The 21,257-nt window shown below is 41.6% G+C and overlaps 1 protein-coding gene across 2 annotated transcripts in view; it reads left to right on the top strand.

Annotated features, from left to right (window-relative positions):
* Positions 1–21,257, top strand: part of LOC102254069 (filaggrin-2-like) — a 108,291-nt gene that overhangs the window by 58,198 nt on the left and 28,836 nt on the right. The window contains exons 18-24 of one of the 2 annotated variants that reach the window (XM_014530176.1): positions 1,651–1,796; positions 2,915–2,962; positions 7,286–7,401; positions 8,091–8,199; positions 8,504–8,581; positions 8,795–8,938; positions 9,658–10,384. The exons of the other annotated variant lie outside the window; for it this stretch is intronic. Of the exons in view, the coding sequence (XP_014385662.1) occupies positions 1,651–1,796; positions 2,915–2,962; positions 7,286–7,401; positions 8,091–8,199; positions 8,504–8,581; positions 8,795–8,938; positions 9,658–9,768 (752 nt within the window). The 3' untranslated portion in view covers positions 9,769–10,384. Of the gene's footprint in view, positions 1–1,650; positions 1,797–2,914; positions 2,963–7,285; positions 7,402–8,090; positions 8,200–8,503; positions 8,582–8,794; positions 8,939–9,657; positions 10,385–21,257 lie in introns of those variants that run through there. 2 annotated transcript variants of the gene reach the window in all.

Here is a 21,257-nt window from a genome sequence, read left to right as displayed (position 1 = left end):
TTGCAGTTTAGGCCTGCTCCCCGCTGGCAAGTGGACATCCCCCGAGGACTCCCGGGCTGCCAGAGGGATGTCTGACTGCCAGCTTAGGCATGATTCCCCAGGGAGCGGGCTTAAGCCAGCAGGTGGACATCCCTCAAGGGGTCCCAGACTGCGAGAGGGCACAGGCCGGGCTGAGGGACCCCCCTGAGTGCACAAATTTTTGTGCACCGGACCTCTAGTCCTATATAATAAAAGGCTAATATGCAAATAGACCAAATGGCAGAACGACCCGTTGCTATGATGCACACTGCCCACCAGGGGGCAGACGCTCAATGCAGGAGCTGCCCCCTGGTAGTCAGTGCACTCCCACAGGGGGAGTGCCGTTCAGCCAGAAGTCAGGCTCACAGTTGGTGAGCAAAGTGGTGGTGACAGGAGCCTCTCCCACCTCTGCGGCAGTGCTAAGGATGTCCAACTGCCGGTTTAGGCCCATGGGGAGTGCACTGACCACCCTTGAGAAATAGGCCTAAGCCATTAGTCGAACATCTCCCGTGGACTCTTGGACTGTGAGAGGGCGCAGGCAGGGCTGAGGGACCGCCCCCACCCCAGGTGCTAGAATTTCATTCACTGGCCCGCTAGTTTATTATAGTCCCTTGTTTTTACTGTCAAATAACATAATATTCCATGGTATAGATAGGCCATATTTTGTTTATCTATTTATTAGTTGGAGTTTTGCCACTCTTTGGCTATTATAAAGAGTGCTGTTTTGAACGTTCACGTGAATTTTTTGTGAGAACATCTATTTTCAATTCTTTTGGGAATATACCAAGGAGTAGAATTGCTGAGTTATATGATAATTCTATGTTGTACTTATTGACAAAAAACTAAATTATTTTCCATAATACTTCACCAGTTTATATTCCTACTAGCAAAGTCTCTGGGCTCCAATTTCTCTACATTCTCATCAATGCTTGTTATTATCTGTCTTTCTTATTACAGCCATCCTAGTGCATATAATGTAGTACCTTATTGTGGTTTTGATTTCATTTCTCTAATGACTAATGTTACAACTATCTTTTATGTATAACAAATTTTACACTGAATGATATTTAACAATTATTTTAATGTCCATTATTTCAGGGATAGAAAAATCTTTTCTCAATAATGATCTTAAATTTAGATGAAAAAAATGGAGTATGTAATACAGGGCACAGATGTTACCATGGTGCCATTCTGAGCAGCAGAGACCTCACCTGAGATCTCAGTCCAACTTGAGTTTTTGCCTCCATACTGACCCAGGGCCATCAGAGAGTCTGGCCTGACCTCTATCTCCAGAATTCAATGACAAGTTGAAATCCTCTCATTGTTCACAATCACTTGCTTTTCCTTGTAGGTGATTTTGGAATATTTTTATAATGTTGATTTTGATGCTAATGGTCATTTTTGTTGTTGTTGCACAACTGTCAAAGAAATGTGTGCACAAAGCAGGAAATCTCATTGGAGGGGACTTACAGGCTGGATTTGGGGATTCTGAAGTCTGAGAGGGGAAGCTAGATACTCCTGCTAGTGATCTTGAGCCTAAATTGGGTGACTCTAGATCCAGTGTGATGGGAGGCCAATGTCTGAGCTCTGAGGACAAAAAGATTTCACAATCAACTTGTCTGGGTCTTGCAGGAACCAAAAGAAAGTGTATAAGAAGCCAGGATGGAAATTGGTTCAACCCTATGGAATTTGAAGAGAAAGCGGGCTATGGAACCTCACACAGTCGTTGGAAGACCCGTGTGCTCAGCAATGGGTATACCTTACAACTGCTGATGAAGGTATTCCAGTGACGAAGAGGGGATATGCCTTTTTTGTTGTAGTCAAAGATAAGTTCACCATGTTCTCACCAAATATATATTGAATCATGGCTAGAGCCCTGAGGCTCCTGACTTTATCCTTTTCCCTGGGAGATGTGCCTGACCCTCAGACCTCAGTATAAGGCATCAATTTGTCACATCAATTTGTCAAACGGGATCTGTTGGGGTAGATGCAGGAGCCTGAAGAAGAGATAGGTCATTCTGACTCAGGTGCTTGCTGACAACTTTAGGCACTGAAAGAAAGGAGACAGTCCCCAAGTGGGCATGAGGAACTCCAAAGAAAGAATGGTGGGAAAACCAGAACCACGACTAATGTGGCTCCATGGATTGAGAAAGACGGATTATGTATGATATGGCACAATCCATCCATTGGGATTATTTGTGGAGTGATTTAATGCCAGGTTAAGGAGTTTAAACTCATAGCATATATAATGCAGAATTAGGGAGTCTCCTGAGGTGTGAAATAACATCTTTAAAACATTATTTCAGACAACATGGGGCCTGGAAATGACTTCACTATAGTGAACCTACAATGCTCAGCTCTAGTATCACCCCTCTCTGAATATTCCCTGACTCACCTGCTTTGTTATCTTTTCCCTGGGTTCCCTGACCCCACCGTTAAGGCGCTTCTCATAATGTTTTATACATACCCTTTTATGCAATCCCTTGTTCTCCTAGACCCCTCTAGGGTTTGTACATCTTTGTGTGCCCAACATTGTCCAGAATGTCTGACACCCTGTAGGTGTGTTTGTTGAATAGCCTTGGTGTGAGGACATAAGCTTGAATGGCACTAGTGTGAATGGAAAGGAGGTGAGAGATGTCAAAGAGATTGTGGAGGAAAACCTCTTAAAACTTAAGAAAAAGGCACAAGAGTAAGGAAAAAGTTTGTAAGGGTGAACTGATGAATTCTAGAATAAGTACAGGTGAGGAGAGGGAGATGGTATCTCATTTAGACATCTTGGTTTGAGTTTACAGTGAGTGATACATCCAATAAGAAACATTTATGAGGAGGTTTGAATGCCAGACTCACAAAACATAAACACAGGCTAACCATATACTTGCATCTTTTTATCTTTCAGAAGGGACTACTACCTACACCTCCAGCAGAACGTGGAAGGTCAAAAAAGGTGATTAGTTTATGCAAGATCTTACTACATAACTGATTTTATTATGGTTTCTCAAATGTGTGATTATCATTGAGTTTCTTCTTCTAGTCCCCCCAGCCATTTTTTTTGCATGTGCCTTCAGAAATGCTACTTTGAACATTAGGTTGTATACAAGGTCATCTGTGAAGGTAAACTATTTGAGATTAGGATAATACGGATTCATCACAATAACCTCATCGAACAGTGTTAGCTATAGATACAGATGTTGTAAGGACATCAAATGTAAAGCAAACATAATTATGGAATTCATTAGAAAATGTCTTAATAAGGTGATAGGGTCATCTTCAACTCTATCCCAGATTTTGTTCATATTTTTATATCCTCTTGCATTATTCAATAAAATATACACACAGTTATTTGGCCTTCATGGTGGTGCTGTGAGGGAGAAAGCTCTTGGGAGATTGATGTATCTTACATGACGGGCTGACCTGGAAAATTGTTTACTTTGATGCACCCCTTTGCTTCCACTTCAAGGGGCTGTGCAGGCCTCCTTTCTGCTTATGAAAGTGATTTATCCCTCTATGGAAGATGGCTATGGAGGCAACATACAAAATACATAATGAGCAGTGCAGATTTAGCAGCAGATGATAGTTTTTTTCCAGACTGAGTATGGATGAGAATTTGAGAAGGAGGGGAATGTGAGAAGTGCCATTCTCATACAATTCAAGTAGAAAGGCTGTCCAAGGCTTTCGCCGAATAAGTTGCATATAGCTGTCCACTGGGACTTCATATAACACTGGAAATGTAAGGTCCAGGCCTTTACATTATCTGATGTTCTCTGTCTTTCAAACTACCAGTCCTTGGGACATTTCACCCACTGGGTTTACTGAAGATAAAATATTTTTAACATACTTTAAATATCAGTGTCTCTACTATTCTCCATGTTTCTACAGTTACTCAATCTGGATTACCTAAAAGAGCTAGCAACTTCCTACTCACAGGTTCTATCCTTATCAATGGGTATAACACTTAGCAGCTATAAGGTTCAATTGTCCCTATATTTTGCGTCTCCTTGATCAAGAACCAACATGACCCAAAGTGACAGATCTCAGGACCCATTACTACCTCAGTGGATCCTCTTTGCCTCCCAGAACTTTTCTTGATGATGGAGCCCCCAGTTTCTGGAAACTTCAGTGTTGCACTTGGCACCACACAACACATCCCTATCTCCTGATGAAGGTCAATTGTGCTTTCTTATGACATCTGCTGTGTTGTCAAATAACCTGAAATACTCAGGCAAAAAATCATTTATTATATGCTAATATTAGTTTAAGAGATAGCATATAATCTCTTTTCCTAAATGAAACAATAATTATTTATTTACTCATTCAACATACAATTATTGAGTGCATAAACAATGCCCAATGTCCATTGAAGAAGATTGAAATAGTATCCCTGACCTTAAGGATTGCTTCAACTTTGTTGTCTACCTTGGAAGAATAACTACTGGGAAGCAGAAGATTCTATGCTATTCAGAGAGGCAGACAGTGACATGACCATTTCTCAGGTCATTTTCCAGTGGCTCAGACTTGTAGCCTTGAAACTTTTTAGCCTTGAGAGGAGCTCAGAGCTGGCCAGAGCAGGCAGGAGGAAAGCCTCTTGTTTGCTCCAGCTCCATGGCCACAGCCGGCTGAAAGCAGGTATCTGGGGTTTATTTATCTTCTATAATTGATACTTTGTTGCTTTGGGTGGAGCTCAGAGCTGGCCACAGCAAGCTTGGCTTCCTCCATCATTGGGGCAACCAAGCCTCCAGCTCCCTGGCTGGCCGCCATCTTCTTGGTTGGGTTAATTTGCATATAGTCACTCTGATTGGCTGGTGGGCGTGATGGCTGTTTTCAGGCTGGCCACACCCCCTTTAGGGTGGGGGGGTCCCCACTGGGGTGCCTGGCCAGTCTGGGTGAGGGGCTGAGGGCCGTTTTCAGGCTGGCCAACCCCCCCCCCCCTGGTGATGTACCCTCACTCTTATTAATAGTCTTTTCTAGGATAGACATTACAAAGTTCAAAACTGAAGCTTTGAGCATGATTTGGTGGAAACCTGAGGGATTTATTTTCATCCCTGGGTGAAGATAAAAGCTGAAGCTGCCTGAAAGGAAAGAGGCCAAGTCATTCTATTGAATATACAAAAGTAATGTAAGTGTAATACCTGGTAGTCAGTTTTTTGTGAAAAGTCAGTCAGGTGCAATCTTGGGATTTGGATAAAAGGGAGATGAGGATAAAAGAAGAATTGCAGTACCAAGGGCCTTGGATTCATTTTAACTTTGGGCAGTGCCCCAGAAGAGCCATAGGAGGTAGTGGAGTTATCTCTGGAGTACTCTGAATGATAGATGGTTATGCAGAGGGTCATGTCATACTACTCATGGTCAAGATTCCATGGGGACAAGAAGGCAACTCTTCCAGCATGAGTACCCTCACTCTTGTTAATAGTCTTTTCTAGGATAGACATTACAAGCCAATTCAAGATTGCCTTACAATATCTTATGCATTAATAGCCACACTTGTTCAGTCTAAATCTCAACTCAACTTGCATACTGCAATCACCTGAAGACCTTTGAAAAATAACATTGCCTGAATCCCACTCTAGACAAAATTTTGATTAAATCATTCTGAGTTATGACTTGGACGATAGAATTTTTAAAATGTCTCCAGATGATTTTGATACACAGGTTACTCATTCTATGACTTAAGGAGAATACCAATGCCTGTGCCTCAAACCAGACTAATTAATTTAGAATCTCTGATGTTGGGACCAGGAATTTAGTATTTTACATACTCTCCTCTGATAATTCAAATAGGCAGCCAAGCTAAGAAAGAAAAAGCCGAAGAGTAAATGATTCTAAACTTGATTAAAGATTACTGATGCGAGATTCTTATACATTAGTTGTATAAGTTATTTCCTTGTTCTTGGAAGAGGGTCACTACTTTCTGGAGGATGATGATAATCTGTGCATCCCTCCAGTAAGGAGAAGGAAAATGGCACTAGGTCTTGATGCTAGAGCAGTCTCAGTCCCCATTGAGGATGTGACTCAGTGTTCTCCCAGAACACAGAGTGGGAGCTCTTGGCAAGACATTCTCTGTTTTGATCTTTCTCATATACGGCCATTTTTAAAAGCAAAATAAATGACCAGACTCTAACTTTGCCAAACACAAGAATTTTTGCCCAAAAGTCCAGATCAATATTCAAAATAACTGTTAATTAATAACTTCTCATTTTTACTACTTTCTACACAAAGCGAGATAAAATAACTATGCTTCAAATTACTCTGTCATTTGCTTCAGGAAAGACATTTCTGATCTTTGTGTGTTGCTAACTGAGATATAATAGAGACTTTGAGAAACAGACCACTTTTCTCTGTATTAAGGTGGATCTATTCATTAGGGTCTCAGCATCCCTGTATGAAGTGGAACCTATAGGAACAATGGAACTAGCAAAAGATGCTTAAAAATTACTGTGAAGAGTGGGCATAGAGAAGATTTGGGATATGGGTGAGAGTATAGACCCAGAATGGATTCTCAGATTTGTGGTCAAAGGTGAATGTTTTATGAAATGGAAGCACTAAGAATGGACATGTAGTGGGTGTGAGGACAGATGCATATATGAGGTTTTGATTGGATGAGTTTGGAGTGTTCTTTAAATCCCCAGGAGGAAACACTGAGTGAGCATAAAGATGTGCACAAATGCAGAAGACAGGCTGGACATCTGGGAGCTAGAGACATAGCGATGTAACTGCAGCTTTGAGCGTGATTTGGTGGAAACCTGAGGAATTCTGTCTAAATGTTTGAGGAAGAGAAGGATGGGAAATGAAAGAGATACAGCATGGAGGCTGATAGAGTGATGGCACAGGCCACACATGTTTGGAGAAAGGAGAAATAGAGCAGAGAAAGGCAGAAGCTGTCATCCCTATCTCTTCCTGCTCCTCAATGTCCCTCTTTCCCTCCACCCAGCACTCATCAGTGGGTGGGCCAAACCCCAAGCCAATCTCATTTGTGTTAACTCAGATGGTCACAAGATAGGAATTTCTCCAATAGACCATGGCATAGACAGGATCTTTCTATCTTGGATAGAACTATCCCCAAGATGTTTTCAAAATGTCTCGAGTCTCTCAGAAGGCAGAAATGGACAAATAAAGTTTATTTTTTTTAATGTTTATTTTATTTTTTTCAAATAATTTCTGATAGTTTCTGATTCATATATGTTCTTCCAGGTTCACAAAATGTTGTGCATTCTAGATTCTCATAGCACTGGCTTCTGGGGTCTCACAGGCAATACATTGTTTTACCTTCTAGCTGAGAAGTTCAGAAGTATGTAAGATCTGCTGCCGTGAAGGAAATCTCTTCTGCTGTATTACTTGTTTGAGCTTCTTTCATGGGGACTGTCACCTCCCACCTGTGGAAACTGAGAGGTTTGTGAGATGCAGCCCTGGCTCCCTTTAGGGACTTTTCCTCCTGTCACCCACACTCCCCCTGCAGAGTTCCTCCTTGTGTCCAGATGGGGAAGAAGCAGGGTTGAAGGTGTGGGGTCCAATGGTATGATCCTGGGATCTGTTTAAAGACCTGTGAGCTGGAAGGTAATGTTTTCCTCTTTCCTCTGGAAGGCTGAGGCCGGTAGCTGGGTTTTTGCCTACATACCACTACTGTCCTTTCCAGAACTTTCTCAGCGCAGATTCCTGTTCACAGGAGTGGAAATGACAGTGGTTTATGTTCTGTACTTATTCAGAAATGGCAGGAAACATGGACTTTTTGCCATGTTCTCAACTGGTTTATTGAGGCCCAAGAGCCCAAGGGTTAAGGCCTAATCTCTGGCACTCAGGCCTGGTGGGCAAGGCTCCTTGTGCTCCCAGCAGCTCAGGGAAAGGAGAGCCCACCACTCACTCTGACACCAACCTCTACCCCCTCAACTCCTGCTGCTACCCTTGATGGGAGGAGGGTCATTGACTCAGACCCCACATGTAGGTCTTGGGGACTCTAGGGAGTATCCCCTTCATTCTCAGGTTGTGCCCATTGGCCACTCCTGAAAAGAAAATAGTGGCAGCCATAGGGACAGTGGCTGTTTCTGGGGCTTTGCCTTGCTCACCTATGCCGAACCTCTCAGGAGCCCGTGGAGTTGCACCTTGTGCAGGGTGAAGGAGTGTTCAAGAAGTCAGCAGTCTGCCAGGGAATCTGAGGTCCTGGCGAGGCCGATGGGGCCTGAGTCGCAGCTGGTGAGTCAAATTCAAACCCCAAGATCGCTCCTTTCTGCTTGCATGTGAGAAGTCAACAGTCATAGGGTGGGAGGAGGACACCAAAGGGAGTCTGCTCTTCTGAACAGATCTCAACCATGCTGAACACTCACCATAACCTGTTTGCAGAAAAGAAAAAAAAATCAGCCATTACATGTCTATTTCCTAGAGCCATGCCTGTTTGAGGAAACTTCTGGAAAACTAGTGTGGCCATGACTCTGCTTTGCATGCATATGGGCTCATGCTCTCTAAGCTGATTTTCATTCAAATTCTTCTTCTCTTGTAGAAATGTGAGTTCCTCCTCTTGATGCTCTATTGCCATTCAGAGAGCAATGGTTTTCCGAATATTCAACGTGATAACTATGTGAGTAACAATAACAAAACATTATTACAGGCCTCCATAATGTTGTCTGACCTTGACATGGGCTCTTGTGGGATTGGTGATCTGAAAGCCATGGGAGTGAGAACACGAGATGCTGTTTTTCTTACTATGTATTTCAGCTGGATTTTATGGGAATCCACAGAAGGCAGACATTGTACTGTATCAGAAATCCTCTCAATATTATTTTTTCATCAGAGAATAGAAAATTTTCAATGCATGGCTGATTTTTTGGTGCTGGATGAAATCAAGAAGAGGCTAAGTGAGCGGCGTTACCTCAATGTGATGGGGTTTATGCAGGACATGCGCCGCATCTTTTGGGTACACAGGGCGTCTAAAAAGGTAAGTGGCTTTCCCTGTTTCTATTTCATTTTCTTTCCATTGAGACACTTTGCTCTCATTTTTTAGAGTAGGGAAATTTTTATAGTTTATCTCATCCTATCATAAGTCTATAGAAGCAAGGGATCCAAAAGTGAGTGAATTTTATAATTCAAGATAGAGCATCACAGTCCCCCGAGAGCTCATTCCTCTCCTCAAAGGCAAGAGGTACCCATTGAGAACACTCTGTCCTCCCTGCTCCAAATAAGCCCATAAGAGAATTGTATCCTAAAGTTATATTGTGCTTCTTATCTCTCTCCAAATATTCTCAAACTTCTCAGAAATTCGAAACTCTAGGTTCCTTTGCATGTAAATGAATATATACTTAACAGACAGGAATAGAAGTGACAACATGAAAGAAAGATAACTAATTATACTGAGACATCTGTAATATTTGATGGTTACACAGACCTTAGATTACTTTTCCAATTATCACTAAAGTAAACAACCCAAACCAAATGAGTAAGAGTCCCCAAGTATGGTAATGATTTTTCATTTTTGCCTAGATAACAGTAATAATCATGCACTTAGGACAAAGAAATTACTCTTAGCTACATGAGTTTTTAATCTTAACCTGGTTAATGTAATTTAGAGTTTTAGGCAAAAGTTCTGATCACACTCAAATTGCAAGGTATCTAATGACACTGATAATAAATGTCATTATGTTTTTCTTTTTTTTTCAGTGCAATAACTTTTGCTGGGGAATTAGACAGGAGGAGCAATTTGAGCTGAATTTCAAGCAAGTGTTTGCTGTTCAGGAAACAGAACAAGAACATACAACAAAATTAAATTAGAAAACAAAATTAGAAGTTCAATAAAGAAGAAGAAACTATGTCACATACGACGGAGCCCCCACAAGACTATCAGAAAATTACTCAACAGACATTTTGCAGATCAAGAGAGAGTGGATGATATATTGAAAATATTGAAAGAAAATAATTGTTAAGGAAGACTAGTACTCAGCAAAGCTGTCCTATAGAATTAAAGGAGAAATAGACCCATCAAAGGGAACTTGAGAAAGTTCATTACCACTAGAACTGCTTTATAAGAAGCGCTAAAGGATGTTTTTCAAGCTAAAATAAAAGGAAAGTAATTAACATTGCAAAAACATGACCTGAACTCTCAACTATACACAGTTGGGTGCCCTTTCTTACTTTGTTACAGGCACTGGGAATTTAGAGCAGGTAAGAGGCAGAGGGAAGGTTGTGGCCCAAATCCCTTGGGAAGAGATGGCTGCCTAGACATGTCCTGAAACAAAATACCAGATTCAAAAACCACAACTCAACCTCCTTCTTTAACAAAGAAAAATATACTTTTCAGCTTTTTGGCAACAACTTTTATATCTCATATGTATAAATGGTTTTTAAGTATTAACTCTAACTGAAATTCTAAAATAAACCATGTATTTTCTAGGCATATTACTTGTTCTGATATTTTTGTTTATGAAACAAGCCCACTCTAAGTAGGTGTGTGTGCTCTTGTATCACAGAAATACATAATGTACCTAAGATGCCTCTGTGCCGTGTATCTCCTAACGGACGTGCCTCTGATGCACGGCACAGAGGCATCTCTCTTCCTTGGTGGGCAGGGACTCAGGGGCACAGCAACCACTGCCATCTAAGAAGCCAGAAGCAGACTGGGCTTGGGAGTGGGCAGGGTTGGCCTGCATCTAGTGGGGATGGAGAGTTCTGTTTCTGATCTGCAGAGTGAGCTCTTACCCAACCCATTGCTTCCAGAGAACAAAAACTGGGTGAACCTGGAAGTAGAGCGAACCTCACAAGCAGCTAGCAGATGTGTTCTGCTTAGTATTGCCTGATTCTGAGAGCAGCCACAGACTTGGGTGGGTGGCTCAAACTTTGGTAGAAAGTTCTCTTTTTTTCTGGCCAGCAGAGTCAGGGAAGAAGCCAGGGCAACCATGCTCCCTGGGAATGAAGGGGGAAATCCCAGAAGGTCCAAAGTCGTCAAGAGGAGCCTCAAATTCTGTGTATAAACCCTCTGCAAGTATCCTGACATGAGTTCTAAAACAATTGCCAGGCAGAAGGTGAGACAGATGGGGATCAAAATACCATCTTTTTTCCTGATAAAAGCGGGATCAGGGGACACGGTTTAGATGGTGCCAAAAAAGAATTCCTAAGTCTGAACCCCAGAACGGGGCTTAGTTTCAAGTCCCCAGGCTGCTCCAGTCAACCACACGTATTCTCCCATCCTCAGGCCACTGTCCCTTGCACTGGAGCTCAGAGGAGCACAGAGCTCTGGCCCCTTCAGCAGCATGAGCCCAGGGAGACCCACCAAGGAGCAAACTCACCTTCACAGAACTCCCAGCCTCAGAGTCTCCCCAGGAAGAAGGGAGGGCAAAGATGTGAAAGCCGAGTGCTGAGTATTTACATCTGTACTTTCAGTTTCTGCTCTGCTGACTGTTGGGCCACCTCCCAGAAGGGGACATTGGTGTGGGGCCTGAGTGCTCCCACTTGGGTCCCAGGTGTCCCTCCTCTCCATTTCTGCATCCGCAGAGGTTCTAGGTCTTCATCCTTTGGGCCAGTGGCTGCTGATGCTGCTGCCAACACTCAGCATGGTGGTGGCCTAGGCAGCCTATTGCTCAGGGATGAGGAGAGACATGGGACACTAGAAAAGGTTGGTGTCATTGGTGTCAAATTCTGTCTTGTCCCCAAGCACCATGGAGGATGGGAGCAGAGGACAGCTGTGCTCAGCAGAGGCTCTGCTTACTAGTTCTTCTACCTCCCAAGTGAGACAGGAGGCAGGGTAGGGAGAGAGAGATCCCCCCTGTGTGCAGAACTTGGGACACACTGAGACCCTGTGTTCTTGTTAAAAAAAAAATGTTCTCATCAGTGTATGGAATCTGTCTAGATTTGATGTGTGCTCCTTTGGGAGAAAAGAAAAGACATACATGGAGAGAGGGTAGAACCTTCCTCTCTGTGTTAAATGAAATAGGGTGAGAACCCTTATTTACAGTCAGAGGAAGTGGGGCTCAAGGGAACAAATGTGGAAACCATTGCTATTGAGAATGTTGCTTCTCCAGTCCTGTTTCTGAACATTGAGACCTAAAGAGTTACGTCTCTGCACCCTCTTAGAAAGTTGCAGTAGGTGAGGACAGTGGGATTTACAGGTGTTTTTCATGTTTTTGCACAAGCAAGGGGACTCCTGGGGGTTGGTCCTGCTCCTCCCCTGGGGTCCTCCTCCCCTGGCCTCCAGGTCCCTCCTGTCCCTCTTTGTTCTCTATTCCTACTGCTACATGTCCTGATGGCAAAGGAACTCGCGCCCCCCCGCCCCGCACCCCCTCCCTTTCTGGCTGCAGGAGGAGGGAGACAGTGTGACTTTCACTTCTCATTTCCCCGTTTGGGTGGAACCCTCCCTGGGTGAGTTCACTCACTTCCTGCTCAGGGATCAGCAGCCACAAAGACCCAGGCTGGGGAGACTGGAAGGATTAGTGGTCCAGGCAGGGCCCGGGGCAGGACGATGGCCAGTAGGGGCAGCGACCTCAGCACCAGGTCAGTCTCTCTCTCCCTTTAACTTTCTGTCTGGCTGTGCTGCTGCTTTAGTGTGTTTATTAGACACTCGTCTAAACCTTGACGTCCGTCCTGCTTTACAGGAACACTGGTGTGCAATGTAATGGAATACAGGAATACCAGTGAGGGAATTGGATCTTTAAACTGCAGAGGGACAGCTGCTGGTGTGAGTGCAGCTGCCACAACCCACAGGACTCTTGTCTTATAGCTCCTGCTCAGCTCGAAGCCCATCTGGACTCCGCTGTCGTTTCTGATACTTTGAGACAGTGACTTGTTATTTTCTCATGATGTCTGAACCCTCTCATTTTCCTCAGGCCCCCTCTGCTTTCACCTAGGTTGTTTCAAAGAGAGTATGTTTGAAAGTATAAAATTTGGGGTGCCTTGGTCTCATACCTGACCTGGGGAGGGGCCAGCCTGGCCTTATTCCTGAATCTGTCTAGGGGTGTGGGTTCTTCCCCCAGGGATCTTGATTGACTGGAGTTAAAGGAAGAGGGAGGACAAAGATGTGAAAGTCGAGTGCGGGCCGAGTATTTACATCTGTACTTTCAGTTTCTGCTCTTTAATGCATTATACCTCTGACAAGGAAAAGGCTATTGATCCTGTCTTTCTCTAGTAATGGGTCAGTAAATAACATTACTTAATATGTTTAATTGGATGTCTTTTTAATACAAAAGAAATGCATTACACAGTCTTGATCATAAAGTTTTGAATGACATGGATGTATGTAGAGGGAAAAATCCTATTTCACCAACCCACCCCACTGCAGCTTCCAATCCTGGTCCTGTTGAGTGTTATGAAGAGAGAGGCATAGTATTTTATGTCTCTCTCTGCATTTACACATATAACTTATTTTCCTATGGAAAACATTTCTGTCTTATATTTTAATGATAAGGTTACATTGTATATACCATTCTTCATTTTACATTTAAAAATTAATATTAAAATTATTAGAGGTCTTTTCATGTTAATAAACATATGGATCCACCTCACTCTTAACAGTTGCACATTACTTCATGGAACTGATATTTAAACCATTTATGTTCTTTTCAGTTGTTCACTGTTACCAAAAAACTGCGATAAATAACAATTGTATATTTATGTTTTTGCATATATACAAGTATTTGTCTTGTGTCAAAAACCAAAAGGTGAAATTGTTGAGGCAAAGGGTACTAATATTTAATTGTTTATGGATCCTACAAAATTTCCTTCCTAGTGGCTGAACCACTATATTCTCCTACCACTAGCTGATGAACCATCTCTCCACACCCAGACTTCACAGAGGTGCTAGATCAGTGGTTCTCAACCTTCCTAATGCCGCGAGACTTTAATATAGTTCCTCATGTTGTGGTGACCCCAACCATAAAATTACTTTCGTTGCTATTTTATAACTGTAATTTTGCTACTGTTATGAATCATAATGTAAATATCTGATATACAGGACATATTTTCATTGTTACAAATTGAACATAATTAAAGCATAGTGATTAATCACAAAAACAATATGTAATTATATATGTGTCTTCCGATGGTCTTAGGCGACCCCTGTGAAAGGGTCATTCAACCCCCAAAGGGGTCATGACCCACAGGTTGAGAACCGCTGTGCTAGATAAAGGGATGCATCCTTTTCATTTGCATTCTCAGAATACATGGGCAGTTGAACATGGTTTTGTGTCTCTTGACCATTTAAATTGCCTGATCTATCATTGCTGGTTTATTTTTGACCAATGTAATCAGTTGAGGTGATTATCTTTTCTGTAATGATACGGGAGAGTTTGCTATGTAGTTTGAACTTTATAAATAAACTTCTTTATAAATATACTTCCTTTTAACTGTTTTATGGTGACTTCTATCTTATTAAAACTTTTAAATTTAGAGTAAAAAGTTATTATAGTACTGATTTTATAAGATAGATGCACCCTTGTTATTACAAATAAATAAAAGTGACGAAGAAAGTTACTGGTGAATTCCACACACACTGTCTTTTACCACAGTTCTCCTGTTCTTAAGGTGGCAGATTCAATTCTACCTTTACTTCAGGGAAACTTTCTTCTCTACTATCTTCAAAAATGTATATATATATATTTTAAATTTGGGGGCAAAACTTTTCTTCCATTGGTGCAACTTTAACCTTCACAACTTTATCTGTCTCTAATAAATCATCGCTTTAGGATTTCACTTTGTTTTCATAATGGTTATCTCAAACCTTTCTTCTATGACAATTACTTAATTTTTAATAGTTATTGTGGTTTCTTGTTATTACTACATTTTTTAAAATGTTGATTGTGTTAGTTTCTTTATTCCCCAGCCAGAACCCACTACCTGTATCAAGCCAGATAGTCAGCCTCTAGCTGTGTCCAGAATTGATACAGCTTCCTCAGGGCAAAATGACTTCCCAGCTTTCAATAACACTCTGTGTTCTCTAGACCTCATCATAATTGTTGCCATTTCTGAATGGTGAGCCTTTGGGTAATGCTACCCTGCTTTTCAGTGACAATTGACATGGTTTCTTTAGCTTCTTGGCCTGAAAAACTTGACTGCATATCCTGAGGGGGGAACTGACTGTGTTGGGGTGCTTCACTCCAGCCTTGCATGACCATCACAATCTTATCTGTCTTCCTTGCTCTCAGCAGAAGTCCTTGTCCTGGACCAAGCCCAGATTCTCATTCTCTGCTTTGTAACTAGTTTTTTTCATTTTCTTTTTTAAATTTTTTTTATTGATTTCAGAGAGAAAGGGAGAGGAAGCGAGAGATAGAAACATCAATGATGAGAAAGAATCATTGATTGGCTGCCTCCTACACAATCGGGGATTAAGCCTCAACCTGGGCATATGCCCTAACCTGACCAGAAATCAAACCGTGACCTCCTGATTCATAGGTTGATGCTTAATCACTGAGTCACCACAGCCGGGCTTAATTTTAATGGTGTCTTTTAAAGCACAAAAGTTTAAATATTTTTTTATTCTAATTTATCAAGCTTTTGGTCTTATAGCTATCTTTTTGTCTAACCAAAGTCACAAAGATTTTATTATGTGTATATATATATATTTATCATATTTGTGACGACCCCTGGCTTTTTATATATTAGGAGATATATATATATATATAAATTCTCACCCAAGGATATTTTTCCATTGATTTTTAGAGAGAGTGGGAGAGGGAAAGATGGAGAGAAATATTGATGTGAGAGAAGAACATTGATTGGTTGCCTCCTGCACCTGCCCGACCAGGGCTCAGACTGGGGCGGAGCCCGCAACTGAGATATATGCCCTTGAGCCAAACCAGCTAGGGCAATGACACTTTTTAAAAATATAGGAGAGCTCTAGCTGGTTTGGCTCAGTGGATAGAGCATCAGCCTGTAGCCTGAAGGGTCCCAGGTTTGATTCTGGTCAAAGGTATGTATCTTAGTTGCAGGCTTGATCCCATCCCTGGTCAGGGCACATGGAGGAGGCAACCAATCTATATGTCTCTCTCACATTGATGTTTCTCTCTGTCTCCTCCTCCATTCCACTCTCTAAATATCAATGGAAAAATGTCCTTGGGTGAGGATTAAAAAAATAAAAATAAAAATAAAGCTTTATTATTTTCACTTTTGTATAGGACCAGCTACAGCAATTTATGTTCACACCAGCAATGAATGCCTACTTCTCTGAATCTTCCCCCTTGCTGCATTGTCCCTTACGAAATCATTTTTGCCAGTCTAGTGGATGATAAGTGGTTCCTCATTGATGTTTTAGTTTGCATGTATTCATGTATTTGTTGGACATTTTAATTTTCTTTTCTCTAAGTGACTGTTCAGGTCCATTTCGTTGGGGTTATATGTCATATTTCGTAAACAGACTGAAATCTTTATATATTAGATATATTAAGCCTTAGACATGTGTGCTGAAAGTATTTTCCTACATTCTTTTAATCTCACTGATTTTTAATATTTAAACCTATTAAGTCTTCCTCTACTCTTGTAATACTTTTATTTGCTTGACTTAGATATTTGTTCTGTCATATAAATTAATGAATTACGATAGCCAGTTTCAATGGTATTACACATGTCAGAAGGATAGCCCTAACTGGTTTGGCTCAGCGGATAGAGCTTCGGACTGAGGACTGAAGGGTCCCAGGTTTGATTCTGGTCAAGGGCATGTACCTTGGTTGTAGGCACATCCCCAGTAGGGAGTGTGCAGGAGGCAGCTGATCAATATTTCTCTCTCATTGATGTTTCTAACTCTATCCCTCTCCCTTCCTCTCTGTAAAAAATCAATAAAATATATGTTTTAAAAAAAAAGTCAGAAGGATTGACATTTTTAAATTGCTATGTTTTTCTAATTGGAGGTACCTTCTACATTTCCATTTATTTATATCTTGTTTAATTTCCTTCAATAAGACATTATAGTTTCTTTCATATAGGTTCATAACTTTTAGATGTTTATAAGTATACTAGTGGCCCGGTGCATGAAATTCATGCACATTAAAAGGGAATTAATTAGAGGAAATACTTTTTTTAGAGGAAATATTTTAATATTGCTATTTGCCCTTTCTCTATAATAGAAGTATCAGAGATGAAAGAAAATTAGTAAAATGTACATGAAAATCTCCCTCCTGTCAGAGTCTGGGGCATGCCACGGGACCCAGTCAAGTGCCTGCCCAAATGCACGCGCCTCGAAATCACACCAGACCCAGACCCAGCCAACCCCACCCTTGTCAAGCCCTGCTGGGTGGGGGGTGTAGCTTTAGGTCCCCTGTCAAGCTCTACCAGGCGGGGGGTGTGACCTCAGGTCCTTGCTGATCTGTCATTAAGGCGTCATGGTGTGACAACCATTTGCATATTAGCCTCTTATTATGATGATATATGTGTATTTACTATTGTGTTTGAAGTATTATTTCTTTTCAATATATGTTGTGCATATAATATCTGTTAGTTTTATGTACCTGTTTTGATTTTTATTCAGGTTCCTCAGCAAATTCCTTTTCTAGTACTTAGGGAATTTAGTTAGGTCTCTATAATTTCTCCATATATAATCATCCTTACTAAAAAAAGCCTAAGTAGCTACGCACACAGTGGGCGCACACAGGTGGGCGGGGCTGGGCTTGACGATGTGTGCACAGCATGAAGCCTGCCTGGGAGGCAGGTCCCCAGGCTCCGTGAGGCGAGGCCTGCCTGGAGGTCCTGCCTCCTCTTGGCTCTGTGTGGTGAGGCTCAGTGTGGCATGGAGGTGGGATCCCAACTCCAGCCTACCTCTTTAGGGCAATCCATCAAGGAGCCCCGGATGGGTGGGTGGGGCCTACTTCTTTGGGGCGATCAATCGCGGGGCTCCTGCACTGTGACAGGGCACAGGCCAGGCTGGGGGACCCCCCCTCCAGTGCTCAAATTTCGTGCACCGGGCCTCTAGTCTATATATATAAAAAGGCAGTGACCGTGATGACCAAAATGACCGTTTGACCAGTCACTATGCTGTGCTAGTATAGATGCATAGACACAGGTAAAGTCTATGAGTGCACTAAGAATTAACAAGAGAAATGCTTGCCTTTACGGAGCTCGCACTGTAGGGTTAGGTCACGGATGAGAATTCAAAATTGCCACCAGCACAGACCTGAGGTGCCATTTCTCAGAACAGCCAGAGATACACCCAGTAGCAGACTGGGGCGTGACTGAAGGGCTGGTGAGGACATGAAGGCAGGGCCATTCTGGATTTTTCAGAGGAGCCAATGGCTGCCTAGGAGGCGGAGATTTTGATGCTGACTGGCATAAAAACTGACCAATCAACCTAATCTGGGTGAACTGCGAAGGCAGAACCTAAGGTGGGGGCTGAGGAGGGGTTTTAAGGACAACCGCTGTTTGGTGTAAGGTGTAAGAAAGTGGTTCAATTTTTTAATGACCAGTTTGGCAGTATAGTGCATATAGCTGGCTATCTTCCAAATATCCGACTTCCTTACAGACAAAGCCATGGTGGTGGGGGCCGAGGCAGTTAGGGGTGATCAGGCGGGCAGGAGAGGGCAGTTGGGGTTGAGATCAGGCTGGCAGGGGGTTAGAGGCAATTAAAATGTTTTCATAAAACATTGCAGATATGTTTGAGACAAAATAACTTTATAATGGCTTTGATCATGACAGGCTTGCATTATTCAATAATATTATGTCTTTTTAATTCGCTATGCTTCATTTTATTACAGTTTTGTCTATTTCTTCCATTCTATTTGTTCTAATCTTTACTCAAGACCACTTATTTTAATTATGTTGGTTCTTCACAGCCTATCTATCCTTCATATATTAAATGTTACTGCATATCGAAACCTTGATGGCCATTTTATAATGGTATCCCTTCTCCCTAGTATGTCTGCAGAAGATGAGGACATAAAAAACAAACGTATCAGTGACATTGCATTCAAATACTTCAAAAAATATAAGGTGGAGATTTCAGGTGCAATAAAAACAACATTTCCTTTCCTTGAACTTCTCCGTGACCATCAATTCATCACCAATGAAATGTATGAAGTAAGTGAGGTTTATTATGTCACAATCTGATAAAACAACCCCAAACTAAGTTATACTTTGATATCCTGGAATTAAACGTCAGAGCATAACTGGGCAACTGAGGAGTTGCCTGTGAGTGGAGACCTTCCCAAGCACTGCTATTAAGTGTTCCTGTAAGGTGAAAAGAGAGAAGAGAAGCAGTCATTACTGGAGATAGTCCTGATTCTGACTGAAGGAACGGGCTCCGTGGTGCGGATCTGAAGTGGGTGTACAATGCATTCTAGAAATTATATATACAGTATAATATAAACTAGGAATTAAACATAATATTAATGAATGGCTGAATAAGTTGAATGACTTCATTTAATAAAATAATAATTGACATAACATTTCATTTCAGTGAACATCAATTTAAATACTTAATACAGAGAAAATTAAGATCCACAGAGAATTAATGTGGGACAAATTTGAAAGTAGATGCTTGCTATTCTTTCAACAACAGTTTTCAGTTTCCTTTCTGTTTTTTTCCCTTTTCTTTTGGTATTTCTGGAGTCTTAGAATTTAGGTTAATTTTAGTGAAAGACATAGGTGGAGATACAGAGATGCAAGTCTTCACTTTCCCTATGCATAGGCTTTCTCTATGGCAAAGTTCACAGGAGCTTCCAGGCCAAGTCAGTCCCGGGGAAGGGACAAGGGTTGTTCAGTCAATAGAATAGCATCTCATCACCCAGTAAGTCTATTCCTAAAACATTTAGCCAGGCCCTGAAAGGGCTACATATTACTTCACTTGAAACTATTTTTGTTCTTCCTAATGGCGCCTTATTCCATCTCATGTAAAAAAGGGTGAGGAGCTCAGATTCACAAATGGGTGTTTTCTAGGAGGAAGGATTTAGTTGTTCCACTTAGTAGCCATACAAAATTAGAGAAATTCTAAAACTGTATGTGAGAAGATACCTATGTTGGGAAATTATAATACATTAACAATAACATTGCTTTTAGGGCTCTTCTGTAACTTGGAAGTCTGTATTTATGTTTTCCCCTTTCACCATTTTTAAGAAATCTCAAGAATCTTTTAAAAAACGGTTTGCTGTACATGAAGTCATATACGATGTTCTCTGTGAACTGGAGAAGAAATTTGACATGTCTCTTCTGGGAGCACTGTTCAGCAGGACCATCACGAGGAATTACCCCGATTTACTTCGCATTTATAGAATATTCAACAAAGGTAATTAGGTTTATTACCTACATTTTTATGTCCAGGGCCAATTTATTCCCACAGGTATGTATTGAGTGTCTACCTTGTGTCACACAAGGTGCTTGGCAGTCTGGATGTAGCAGTTAAGAAAACAAACATATCATGAGTCTCTCAATGCTTATGATATAATGGCTAGAGTACAGACACCCACCTAAAGGTCTGTTTTCCTAGGCATTTAGAGTCACAAGACTACCCAGGGCACAGGGACATCTGATTTACTTAGAAGGACAAGTGACAGGAAACACTCATCTCAAAAAGGTATTATCAGTTGCTCCTCTCCTATGGGACCATTTGCAAGTTTCCATACAGCAGTCCACTAAGTTGACTACAACCCACCTCAAGTGACAGCTTAGATATTGGTGCAGTATCTGCCCTGATTTAGCCACATAATGCCCAGGGGAGTCACTATCTCATGGAACAACTCTGTAGTCCTAATTTTCAGAGATTGCTCAATGGACAGTTGAGTTACAAGAGTTGCTATGTTGAATGAAGACAAAAAATGGATTATAGTTCACATCTACTTCTTCCCAGGCCACATGAAATTTACCCACCTACAGTCACTGGTCATTTTTAACTCTAAGCTTAGTAGTGTTGGCCTACTAACTCAGAAGAAAGACCACCATCATCAGGTTTCCAGATTAATGAGCAAGAAAATTAACTCAAGTTCAAATTTGCTCTTGAAGAAGTAGAAATGTTTTTATTAACTCATTCTTCACAAGAGGTGTGATCAACAATCAAATAATCAGCCCTAACCTGTTTGGCTCAGTGGATAGAGCATCGGCCTGCAGACTGAAGGGTCCCAGGTTCGATTCCGATCAAGGGCATGTACCTTGGTTGCGGGCACATCCCCAGTGGGGAGTGTGCAGAAGGCAGCTGATCGATGTTTCTCTCTCATCAATGTTTCTAACTCTCTATCCCTCTCCCTTCCTCTCTGTAAAAAATCAATAAAATATATTTTAAAAACAACAACAATCAAATAATCAAAAAACCAATTGCTCTGCCAGAGATGGTTTTTGATACTGTACAATACGTCTGGTTTGAT

Source organism: Myotis brandtii, unplaced genomic scaffold (assembly GCF_000412655.1).
Source record: "Myotis brandtii unplaced genomic scaffold, ASM41265v1 scaffold727, whole genome shotgun sequence".
NCBI classification, from domain to species: Eukaryota; Metazoa; Chordata; class Mammalia; order Chiroptera; family Vespertilionidae; genus Myotis; species Myotis brandtii.
This window is presented reverse-complemented; position numbering and strand designations above follow the sequence as displayed.